The sequence below is a fragment of the Macrobrachium rosenbergii genome, chromosome 5, assembly GCF_040412425.1.
Source record: "Macrobrachium rosenbergii isolate ZJJX-2024 chromosome 5, ASM4041242v1, whole genome shotgun sequence".
Lineage (NCBI taxonomy): Eukaryota > Metazoa > Arthropoda > Malacostraca > Decapoda > Palaemonidae > Macrobrachium > Macrobrachium rosenbergii.
In genome coordinates this window covers 59528994-59541297 of record NC_089745.1, presented here as the reverse complement: position 1 = coordinate 59541297, position 12304 = coordinate 59528994, and the positions used below count along the sequence as shown (strand labels likewise).

Here is a 12304-nt window from a genome sequence, read left to right as displayed (position 1 = left end):
TCCAAGTAGAAATCATGCAAATAAACATTAAAATAGCCAAAATAAAATTTACAAACTGGGAACTACCACAAAAAATAAAAATTCCAGGACTAAATAGAGAAGTTCGCCCCTTTGTCCCTAAACCTCGCCAATGTTCTAACTGTCTAAAATATGGCCAGTCAACAAAAAGATGTAGAAATAATGCTATATGTGCTGTATCCTGAAGACCACACAACAAATTGGAAATGCAAAACCTTCAAATGTGTAAATTGCAAATTAAATCATCATACAAAACCTAAAGACTGTATATTTTATCAATATTATACAGAATTACAAATGTTAATGGACAGAACTGGTATGCTTGTTAACGAAGCCAAACTCGAACTGAAGGTGAGAGGAATCAGTGATCCAGTAAAACGCCATTCATATTCAAATGCTGTAATAACTCATAATAAACATAAAGAATCTCAACACAGAATAGCTGAGACACACCTCTCCCCCTCCTCTACTACTCATAAAAGCCCAAGAGTACAGTTGCAACAGACCTCCCCAGTAACAAGCCCAGTTAATCGTTCAGAAACGAAATCCAGCGTTATGGAAAAATCAACAGAGGTTAAAAATCCAGATCTGGAAACTCATAATGCACTAACATCATCTACAGAAAACTTAATTGACAAGATAACCATAATAAAAAAAGGAAAGTAATTGACAGAACTCCCCCAAGGGTAAAAAACCTAACATTCCATTCACAGATTGATCTAGCAAAACCCCTGTCTCACCCATTAATCAGAAACAGATTACATTAACTGCATCACAAGTGGAAATCCATAGTGTTCCACAATCCAAGACAAATATAAATAACGATTTCCCAAGTACGGATAAATCAACTAACTCTTCTGCACTCTCATTACCAAAATCAATGCAGAAATCTTCAATTAAACATCCCACTGAAGAATCAAAAACCCATAAAATTAATCAAATCACAACCACCTCAAATCAGCCCTCAAAAAGACCAAAGAAGAATAATAATAATAAACCTAAAATTCAAATCAAAATTTTATACCAGCACATCGGAGATTCAACATACCTATACCAGAAATTCCTAACAAAAATATTTCAACATCCAGTAATGGAAACATAATTGGGACCCAGAGATCAGAAACATTCCTTCAACACTCGGAGCATGATTTATCTTGCGGATGTCAAGAGTATTTCATCATAATGTACAATCGTTTACCTAACAAAAATGAAAATATAACCCGAAATTTCATAAATAACTTTACTAGGTTCTGAAAATGCCCTTTAACATTCCATCAAGATGGCGAACTATGCTCAGAATCCTTAAAACTAAAGAAAAACATGATCAAAACTCAAATAGATTTGCTAATAAGGAAATATGAAGAAGAACCGATCAGTGCATCAAATATTCAGCAATCAAAACTAGCTACAAAGAAACCTCAAAGTAACACAAACTCCCTTAAAATGTTACGGAATACGGTATAGCTAAATCATCAATTAACTTACAAAATCTAACGCCAATCCCACCAAACAATGACCAATAAAATAATTCAGTGGAACATGAATGGATTTTCTACTCGGCCTCGGCTAGGTGAAATCCAGAGAATAATAAAGGAACATAAACCTGTTTGCATATGTCTACAGCATATTGGTACAACTAAGAACTTTAGAAACTATAAATTAGTAGCTTGCCACTCAACAATAGCGGATGGCAAGCTAGGAACAGCTATATATGTTCATAACGATTCAACTTATGAACCCTTAAATGTTACATCACTGTCATATCAAATAACTGCAATCAAATTGCATATGCCAGACAATCAAATTATTTCTATACTAAATCTATATACTGTAATCAGCCAAATTTTAACTCAAACTTTAGTGATTTACCACAAATACTAAATAATGTAAATGGCCCACTACTAACAGTAGGCGACTTTAATGCCCATAATCCATTGTGGGACAGCGCACATGCTAGTAACTTGGCCGGCACAGACATTGAGAGTTGCATAAATGTCCAGAATTTACATTGCCTGATTGAAAGTGATTCACCAACGTACTTCTCAAAAACTCATTTAACCTTCTCCTCAATAGATATTTCATTATGCTCACTGGAATTAATTGAAAAACTGGAATGGAATGTCCTAGACAACTCATATACTAGTGATCACTTTCCAATTGTTTTGAATTATTTGAATAACAAAAAACAATCATTTCCCATAAAATATAACTTAATGAAAGCTGATTGGGATAAATACGATTTACAAACTAGAAATATCCCTCCCTTCCCATTAAATCAAAACAATAATGTCACAAGTGATTTCTTTCCAGTTTTGTAATCAGTGCTGCAGATAAATGCATCCCCAAAACTTCTTCAGCCCCTAATATATCTCCCGTTCCATGGTGGTCTAACAATTTATCTCTCTTAAATCAAACCAAACACACACTAGCACGTAATTTGTGTAGACTAAAGTCTAGATTAAACACCGTTAATAAAGGCCCTTGTAATATAAACAAACTAAACAAGATAATAGTCATAAGTATAACTATTGATCACATTAAACCACTTTACAATAAATGTAATGCAAAATTTTGAAAAACAATAATATTCGAAAAAGCTCAGTCTTAGAAAAATTATATTTCAGAGTTGTCACCAAATACTCCAATTAAGGAAATATGGCACAAAATTCGTAAAATCATTGGTAAACATGTAAGACCACCTAGAAGCCCAATACAGTACTATATAATGGCAAACTAAATCATAACCTACAAGATATTTCAAATATATTAGCCAAACATATAGAAGATATTAGTGCTTATTCTAATTTAGATGAACACTTCAAAAGAATTAGAACACAAAAAATGAATCATACACTTAATTTTGAAACTGATGAGGACCTTGATTATAACCAAGAATTCAATATGAATGAACTTAATTATGCCCTAAAATCATGTCAATCATCAGCTCCGCGTCATGATATGATTTCTTTTGAAATGATCCAGAATTTAGCTACACTAGCTAAAGAATTCTTATTAAAATTATATAATAACATATGGCTAATGCATGTCTTCCCAACTAAGTGGAGACATGCAATAATCTTACCCATCAGTAAACCAGGAAAAGACCCTAGCAACCCCACTAATTATAGACCAATATCTCTTAACAAGTTGCTTGTGCAAACTGTTGGGGAAAATGGTTAGATTGAGATTAGCAAGTGTCATAACAAAACGCTCAATTTTATCACCTACCCAATCGGGATCAGTAGCTGGTAGATCTACACTAGACCCGTTAACTCAATAGAAGATCATATTAAAAAAGGATTTGAAAAGAAAAGGCTGACCGTGGCTATTTTCTTTGATACAGAAAAAGCATATGATACCACATGGAGATACAATATTATGCACAAACTCCACAAATCTGATATTCGAGGTCACCTTCCAATATTTCTGGGCTCGACCTGTGTCACCCAGTGAAATGGTTCCAATAGCACTCATTTCTAGATATAAATATTGCTAAATATACCGGAGAAAAAAGCTATCCATAATGCCGGGGTTACTACCACCGGAGCGATCACCATAACGGTGTCGGTATGCACTAGGGGTGAGTGGACTCTACTATCACAGGTCTTCGTCCAATAGATCTCTCTATTCTCAAAGTCCCAAATTTGGGTGTGCCGTACCAAAGGTTGCTTCCCCGCTCACCCGCTAGGCGTCATCACATGACCATGTCGTCATTCCAATTTTAGCACAATATCGAGAACACGTGAAATTTTGTTTTGTGATAGTGTTCCGTATTTTGGCAGCTCATCATGTCTTCTACCGAGATTTTCCCACCATCTAAGTTGAGTACTAATTCTGGTTGGTTTGTTTAACGCAGAGGCATCGTATTTTTGAATTGTACGTAGTTATTGTTTACCAGTATTAACAATGCTGCGTCACAGCCGAGCGTGGGCTGTATGTTTGCCTCTTCCCGTTTTCGACCTTCTATCTCAACTTTTCTAATAAATGAACGAATTCTCCTAGTTTTTATCTTTACTCCATTTAGTTTGGAGCTTAATTGGAGAATTTACCAGATCGCTGGTTGGAGGTGAGGAATCGGGTATCAGCCTCTTCGCTGTCGCGAGAGCATTAGGCTCCCCATTTTCTGACAATAGAATTCGAGTCCTTTTATCAGTCTCCTTTCTCCACCAGCAAACTGGTTCCTTCTCAATGGTGTAAATTATTTATTCATGATGATACCTGTTATGTACAAGGAAGGATGACATATCTATTCCTGGATTAATTTATGCATGCGATTCGGCGTCAGGGAGGCCATTTTGGGTACCTTATGTTACCAAAATAACCTATCTTTCCTGGACCTTCCCTGCTGTCGAGTCAACTGTGTATTTATATATGTATTTATATATGTTTAATACTAGGCTACCCCACATCACGAGTGGTTATCTCTTATATTTTGGTTGTTTATATGCTAGGTAGTTTTATTTCTAATATAAGGTAGTTATCTAGCCTAACCTACCACGGCTAGGCATGACAGTGCTCTTACACGATGTTCAGGCTACCTAACTCTCCTGACCAGGCCATTAGGTTTTGGAAGGTGAGGTTAGGCTAATTTTGAGTTCCTTTAAGAGGGGATCCTCACTTCTTATTTTGCCACCTGACCAAGCTGTTTCAGTTTTGGGGAGTGTGGCTGAGCTAGGACGTAGGTCCTTCTCTCCCCACACCAGTGGCATTAATCCTGGCCTTCCTGACCAGACCAAGAAGCTAGGTTTTTGAAGGGTAGGCTAGGATCAATTAACTCCATATTCTTGTGTATGTAGCCTAGTCCCCGTCTATCTACCTTAATGATTAGAATTTGGTGACGTCGCCTGAGCGTTGTCCTCGTAAGAGGAAAGCAGTTCGCTTGCGTTCATCACCCCCGTAAGGTGGTTATAGTCGGCGTCCGGAGGGTGCTACCCACCTGACCGGTCGCAATTCGCCGGGTTTCCGCCACTTACTACCTTTCCCATACAGGCGGTGTTTCGTTAGCTCGCTTCTAATTGCTTTAGTAGTTAGTAGCTGGAGCATCGAACATTGTCCCGTGGATGCATAATAACAGTTAGGGTATGTTAGAATCCACTTCTCCGCTGGACTAGTCTGAATTTTCGTTGTTCTTGTCCATTTAACCACCCTGTGGATTTGAGTCACGGTTGTTGGCGGTTTCCATTATATGGTTTCTGCCCTGGGCGTTTGAGAAGGGGCTATATGCGACCCCCCCCTACTCCGCCACTGTTACGCCGTCCCCATATTATGAGACATAATGAGATTTCAGTGACTATTCACGACGGAGTGTCATAGAGTACCTGATTATAACATTTATATAATGAGTTAACCATTCAGTAATTTAAGTGATGTTTTAGAACTTGCTGCCAGAATCAGTTCCGCGGGTTTTTGCCTTGTTGATTCACATGTGTCATCACTCTTAAGCTGAGTTAAGGTAATCTCTGGCCGCGGACCTAGTCCGCAAGTCTTGCCTTAATGATACTCATGTACCATCATTGCACTTACAGATTGGTAACGTTGTCAGGAAGCCAGGGTGCTCGGCCGTTCTCCAGCAATCGTGCGGACACGAGGTGTGCCGCTCGCACTCCAGCTGTGCAGTGCATGTTGGGGACCTGACCATTTGGCACCCGGACGGCTGTGAAATTTGTTACGCTCTCTACGAACTGGCGACCGATGAGTCGGTAAGGGATGAGAGTCTGCTAACCTTTAGTCCCCTTTGATATTGATGCCTCACATCGAAATATACGAAAATTCGAGAGAATATTTCTGTAAGTCCTACCTTCTTTCCCAGTCTAACCCAGCAAAATCCGTGCCTCTTCGCTGTCGACCCTGAAGACCGGGGTCGGCGGATTTGGGAGGAATGTTGCGTCCGGCAACCCCTACGTGCTCTCGGAGGAGATCTGTAATCTCCTCTACCCTGGTGCCGGATCTCCGCCGCATTACCGAGGAGTTGGCCGCCCTCATTGAGAAGACCAGGCAAGAGATAGCCCTCCCAAGGCGACAACCTGTGCGGAGAGGTGGCGGATTAACATCCACCTGGAGCCCATGAGCGTGGATGACCAACAGGTAGAAGGTAGGGTGGTAAGTGAGGCAGGCGAGGTTAGTTTAGATAGAACCTTATTTAATTCACCTTCTTCTTCTTCTTCCTCCTTCCAGGGGTTTCCAAAACCAGCTAACCTTGGGGACAGATCTCGGTCTGTTATACCCAAGGTGAAATCCCTGAAAAAGAAGGACTTAACAAAGCCCTCTAGACCTCAAAGGTCTAACCCGCCAGCTCCCTCTAGGTCGTCTCTGGCTCCCAAACCAAAAACCTCAAGTAAGGCTACTCCTCTTCTAAAGGGTCGAGGTCCAGAGATTCAAAGGCTAAGTCTCCACAGCCTAGCTTTGACTCTGAGGCCTTTGTCGATCTCTTGGATGCAGAAAATCGACTCAAGGTAGAAGGTAGGCTAACGTTCTCTCGACTCACCTGGTTTTTTACAGTCCTCCAGTGAGTCAATGCAGTCATTGGCACAACAGGTGCAGGCCCAGGAAAGCCTGCTCTCCAGATTCATCCAATCCGGAGCAGCACAACAATCCCACGTTGTCCCGGATGCCTCCAAACTGCCCCCTTTGATAAGGGAAATTTGGCGGCTGGCCCTGCATGCTCCCCTGCATAATGGCACACTGACCATTGAGGGTTTGGGCACTTTCGTCGTCTGGAGGAACTGGAGTTCTTTCCAGCCGACCTAGTACGTCCCTATCCAGGTTTTGCCAGATTAACGGAAGAAGCCTGGATTAGGTCTGATAAGGTCCCTAAAGAGACAGTCATCTTCCCAAGGGACCAAGCTCAATCCACCCTGATGCGCTCTCACAGATTGGGAGTTGAGAACATGTAAACTTACCCCCTTCAAGGGAAGTTTTACGATGTTCTCCGTAGGTGACGCCATCCCTACCCCCTGCACTACTAAGATTGCAGAGTTGACCCTTCAGGCAGGGATAGATGGCAAGACCATGCCTCAACTCCGGGAGACAGATTCTTTCCCTTCTCTTCCCGGAGATTCGGAGTGTTGGTTGGGAGCTCCGGCAACCTTTACGGTGGGGAAACTTCGATTCGAATGTGCCTCCACCCTATTCAGCGAGCAACTTCCCAGAATTCGGAGGCTCTGCTCAAAGCGGAATTTGAGGCCAAGTGCAGGTTGAGTCGCTCCCTGCACTCCGTCACCATCTCAGAGGTAACGGCATTGGTTTATAATGACGAACCTCTATTTCAGGTCCTCACAAAGTCGTTATTGGCTTCCTTCCAATCGGACCTTTATGACTTTGTGGTAGCGAGACAGAACTGCAGGAAACACATCTTCGCAGAGGCCGCCATCAGACATGAGCCCAATAGACTTATGAAGAGTTCTATCTGGGGACCTAACCTCTTTCCAGAGGATGAGGTCAATAATGTCATGGCGGAGGCAACTAGAGCGAACCAGAGTCTCCGCTCTCGTTGGGGCCTACCTTCCAATATTTATCAACAATTTTTTAACAAATTGTACATTTCAAGTACACATAGAAAATACATATTCAAATTGCTACATACAAGAGGAGGTTATCCCCCAAGGCAGTGTTTTGAGCTGCATCTTATTTGCCCTGGCAGTAGATGATATTACTATGAACCTGCCTGAGGGTGTACAAAATAGTTTGTATGTAGATGATTTTGTAATATATTATTCAAGTTATTCTCTGAGACATGCTCAAAGAATACTTAATATAGCAACAAATAATATAACCACTTGAACCAACTCTGTAGGCTTCAAGTTGTTGGTAAATAAAACAAACGGCATTTTCTTCTACAAAGACAAAAGATGGTTAAAACAACAAACCATTAAGTTATATCTTTATAATGAAGAGATAAACATGTGCAATAGTGTTAAATATTTGGGTATAATTTTTGATCAGCATTTAAATTGGAAAGATCATGTCAAATATATCAAAGCCAAAGGATCTAAAGCCCTTACATTATTAAAGAAAATCTCACACACCCACCAAATTGGGTGCAGGACGAGACACAATGTTAATGTTGTACAATGCAACAGTACTATCAATTATAAATTATAGCTGTCCAATTTATTTAACTGCCTCAGAAGCAACTCTAAAATCTCTTGATGCTTTACATCATGAGGAAGTGCGTATATGTACAGGAGCCTTCCGCTCATCTCCAACTGTCTCTATCCTAGCAGAAGAAGGCCAACTGCCTCTAAAATATTACAGAGATCTAATTACTTTAAGAAGAGGCTTATCCCTTCAAGCAGGCACATCTCCTGTATCAAATAAATTTCTCAATCAAAATACAAATAATAACCCAAATCAAAACTCATTTACTAAAAAAACTAATCATGTATTGAATTTACATAACATGATACCCAAATTTACCCAAGAAATAAATTGGATCACACCATGGACACTAAAAGGGCAAAAATATGCACATATTTATCTTACCTTTCAAAGAAACAAATGTTCAACACAGAAATGTACCATCAACATGCCATGGAACACATAAGTTGGAAGGGTAATCCCTTCATAATCTATACAGATGGATCCAAAAATGAAGCTGGAGTGGGCTCATCAGCCTATTCAAGTGATGAAACTATCCAAATGGGCCTTCCTCTAATATCATCAGTATTTACAGCTAATTAACAGCCATACAATTGGCTCTCTAGATTATATCAAAAAAAGGAATTCCTTCAGTACTCATATTGAGCAACTCAAGAAGTGCAATTGAAGCAATAGGATCATTTAAATCAAATAATCACCTTGTCCAAAATATCCAACTGAAAATTCATCAGTTAATTACAAACGGCCTTCAAGTTCAAATTTGTTGGATCCCAGCCCATGTAGGCATTGAAGGTAATGAGAAAGCAGATGAAGCTGCTAAATTGGCTTGTACAATCCCCCCAACTACTATGAAAGCTCCCATATCAGACTGGCTAGCATCAGTTAAACCTTTAATTTATAGGGATTGGCAAAATGGTTGGACAAATATACCCCCTCAAAACAAACTAAAACAAATTAAGAACGAAGTTAAAAAGTGGCATTCTTCTACCCAAAAGCAAAGAATTAATGAAGTAATTTTAACAAAACTCAGAATAGTACATTCCAGACTCACACATGGTCATCTGATGTCAACTCCACACACAAATCCAATAACTTGTGAAAGGTGTAACATCCCAATAACAATCAAACATATCTTGATTGAGTGTCCCAGATGGCATGAAAGAAATACTTATTTACAAAATAAAACAATAAAGAATATTCTAGCAGAAGGTAATAACTTTTCAATTAGTGATATCATTCTCTTCTTAAATAAAATTAAATTGATAAATAAAATATAATCTCCCCCCTTTTTTTACCCTCCCTTTCTTTTCCTTTTTTTTCCTCTTTCCCTCTTGATTTTTTTTATTTATTTTAATTTCTTTCCCCTTTTTTATTATTTATTTATTTATTTAATTACTTAATTTTTCATGTATTCTTTCCCCCCTTCTTTTTCCAGCCCAAGAAGAACCCTAAAAGAGTCCAGAGGTCTGGTTAAACAAATCATTTATAACTAACTAACTTTACACTAATGCAAAATTTGTAATGAATTTTCTCATAGATGTTGGCAGCATGTTGAGCTATTTATAACTCATCTCCTTCCCACAGCAAAAGGGAATGAGTGTTTGTGTGTATAACTACACACACATATATATACACATGCTAGGGGATATAGAATGCATTTCTTTGTCTCTTTAGTTTTGTAATTTTTTTTCATCATTTATATAGTGAAAAATTATAACAAAACACAAAAAATGAAAATTGAGAAAATACAATAAAAATAAAGATGAGAATAGCATAAAATAAAAATTAAAAAAGGTTAGGCATGTGTTTGTGTGTGTGCGTTATAGGCTCTAATTATGTAGTATCTGCATATGATTAGTTCATTCATCAGGCTGAGGTCATTCGTGGAATACTTCTGACTTTCTTTGGAGGCTAGGTGTATGTCTCTGTCTACATCAGTCAAGTACTGTACTTGGACTATTGAGGCATGTTCAGCATGCCTTCATCAGGAATTTAGGTCCCCATCTTCCCAAAGATTCAGGATTTTTTTACCAAATCTTTTATTACAGCTTTCCTAACCTTAGCTTGGAACAGGAAAGGGGGGAAAATGAGAGCTGTGCTAAGAATGGAGTAGGTTGGAGTTCTCTCTTGAACATTCCCCTCTCATAGCTTTTGCATTTTTTCTTTATGCCTTTGTTACTTTGGCATTTGAAAACTTCATGGCTTCTCACTTGGCTCCCAATTTTTGATACAGTAAGTTTAGTATAGGTCTTCACAGGGTGCTGGTTCAGGAGGCTTTACAGAATGGAGTCTTGGAAGGTGGATGATCTGCTCTCTCCTTTTGGGACTCAATTACCAGATGACTTAGCTCTTGCCCGTGGGGCATTTTTCTTAAGATCCTCAGGAGGTAGATGTGGGGATACAGCACTCTCATTACCGTACCATATCCTTGCAGCTCATTCTTATTCCCTTTTACACATTGCAATGGGACGTTTTACTTTTTTCACTATTAGCCATCCTTCCCACTTCTGCCTTAGACCTTCTTTTACAGATAATAAGATTCCTTGTGTGAAAGGGAACCTTTAGCTTTTCTTTCCTCTATAAGTGGACCTGGAATGGTCTCTCTGTTGCTATGTTTGGCAGAGGTACCTCTGTGACATTTCTCTTTCCTATTGAGCATTCTTCTACAGGAGCCCATGTTAGTACGCTTGGCTTTATCCTAGCCCTCAAGATAGTTTTATTCCAGCCATGCTTAGGAGGAGAGAGACATGAGACTTCTTATCTTTCGTGTTTTGAATGCCATGCTAGATATCCCTAGTAATTACCCACTTGGCTACATCAGCTCATCATCAGTGTGATTTGCTCTTATTGGCTTTATTCATATGTATGACTTTTGTGTGGTTAATTATTGATTCCTTAGAAAGTGAAGCTTTGTTTTTTATTGGTCATGTTAGAAGATTAGCTCACAGTATTGTTTCATTGCTACTCTTCTTCTTACTCTCAGCTTTGACTCGATCAACCTATATTGCAAGTTGATTACCCAGCATTGTCTATTGATACTATTTTGGGGTTTGCTGTTTTGGTGCCATTAGCTGCAACTCTGTCCCCACTTGGCCTCACTGTAATATATATATTGTAATGGTGAATAAATTATCTCTAATATACTTAAAGTGGAATATTGAGAATTAATTTTTTTTCTTCGATTCATTTTGCTGGTCACATTGTAAGGTGAATATCCTTTATTTCTTGATAAACCATAAATTCTTGTATTACACATGAAATCTAAATTCCTTGAAAATCATAGGTTTACAAAAGGAAATGAAAACTATTATTTGCTTGCAAGTATTTGTAGGAATATTAATTGTAATTGGAAAGAGAAACCCACAAGATTCTTGTGTATAACTTGTTTACATGTAAATATTTACCAGTAAACAAGTTATACACAAGAATCTTGTGGGTTTCTCTTTCCATCTTCAGAAGAAAACTGAAAGAAGTTTTTGTTTGGTTCATTAATTGTAATGTTTTTTCAGATATGAACTTTCAGATCAACTGAACCCTGGTAATAAAAGTATTGCTACAAAATCGGCTACCAATGATTTAGATGCTATCTTGAAGAAATCATCAACCTTAAAACCAGAGTTCTTGCAGCAAACAGAGATAGCTCCTTACTTTGTTCCAAAGGCTAAGGCCAAGGCAATTCGCAAGGTTAGTATTGCCTGCATCTCTTCTTTTGTATCATTTTTTATAATAATATATCAGTACAGAAACTTAGGTAAAATCTAGATTTTAATATTAAAGATAAGCCCTTTGTTCTAATCATGTATCAAGCATTTTAGCTCAGTATGGTTGAACTACTTAAAGTTAATAACGATGTTACTTTTAAGCTCGTCTTTACTGACAGTTTGTTTTGTGGGTATAGGGAGTCCCACCATTCAAAACTATTGTATAGTACCTGGGACATGAAGGTGGTATGCATTTGCTACCAAACTTCCTCTTTTCAGTTCTAGACCTCTTATGATTTCATAAATTTGGTTTGAAGGATTTGGAGCAAAACAAACAGTTTTGGCACTGCTAGGCATATGATGAAGCAAAACAAACATTATTGCTGGTTACAGATTCAGACATTTGGAGATATACTGTATATACGTACGTGCACACGTACACGTATACGTACTGTTTAGTCTCTCTGAAATAGATGATAAAAAATTGG

At 38.6% G+C, this 12304-nt stretch overlaps 1 protein-coding gene and 1 long non-coding RNA gene across 2 annotated transcripts in view; one reads left to right on the top strand and one right to left on the bottom strand.

Moving 5' to 3' along the window:
• Positions 1–12304, top strand: part of LOC136838839 (U3 small nucleolar RNA-associated protein 6 homolog) — a 183268-nt gene that overhangs the window by 150868 nt on the left and 20096 nt on the right. Inside the window, exon 15 of the mRNA XM_067104476.1 lies at positions 11625–11799. Within this exon, the coding sequence (XP_066960577.1) occupies positions 11625–11799 (175 nt within the window). The remainder of the gene's footprint in view (positions 1–11624; positions 11800–12304) is intronic.
• LOC136838840 (uncharacterized) lies at positions 3340–9613 on the bottom strand. Its single transcript, XR_010853136.1, has 2 exons — positions 7519–9613; positions 3340–3432 (listed from the first exon to the last, which is right to left on the bottom strand). It is a non-coding gene; the product is annotated as an uncharacterized lncRNA (long non-coding RNA).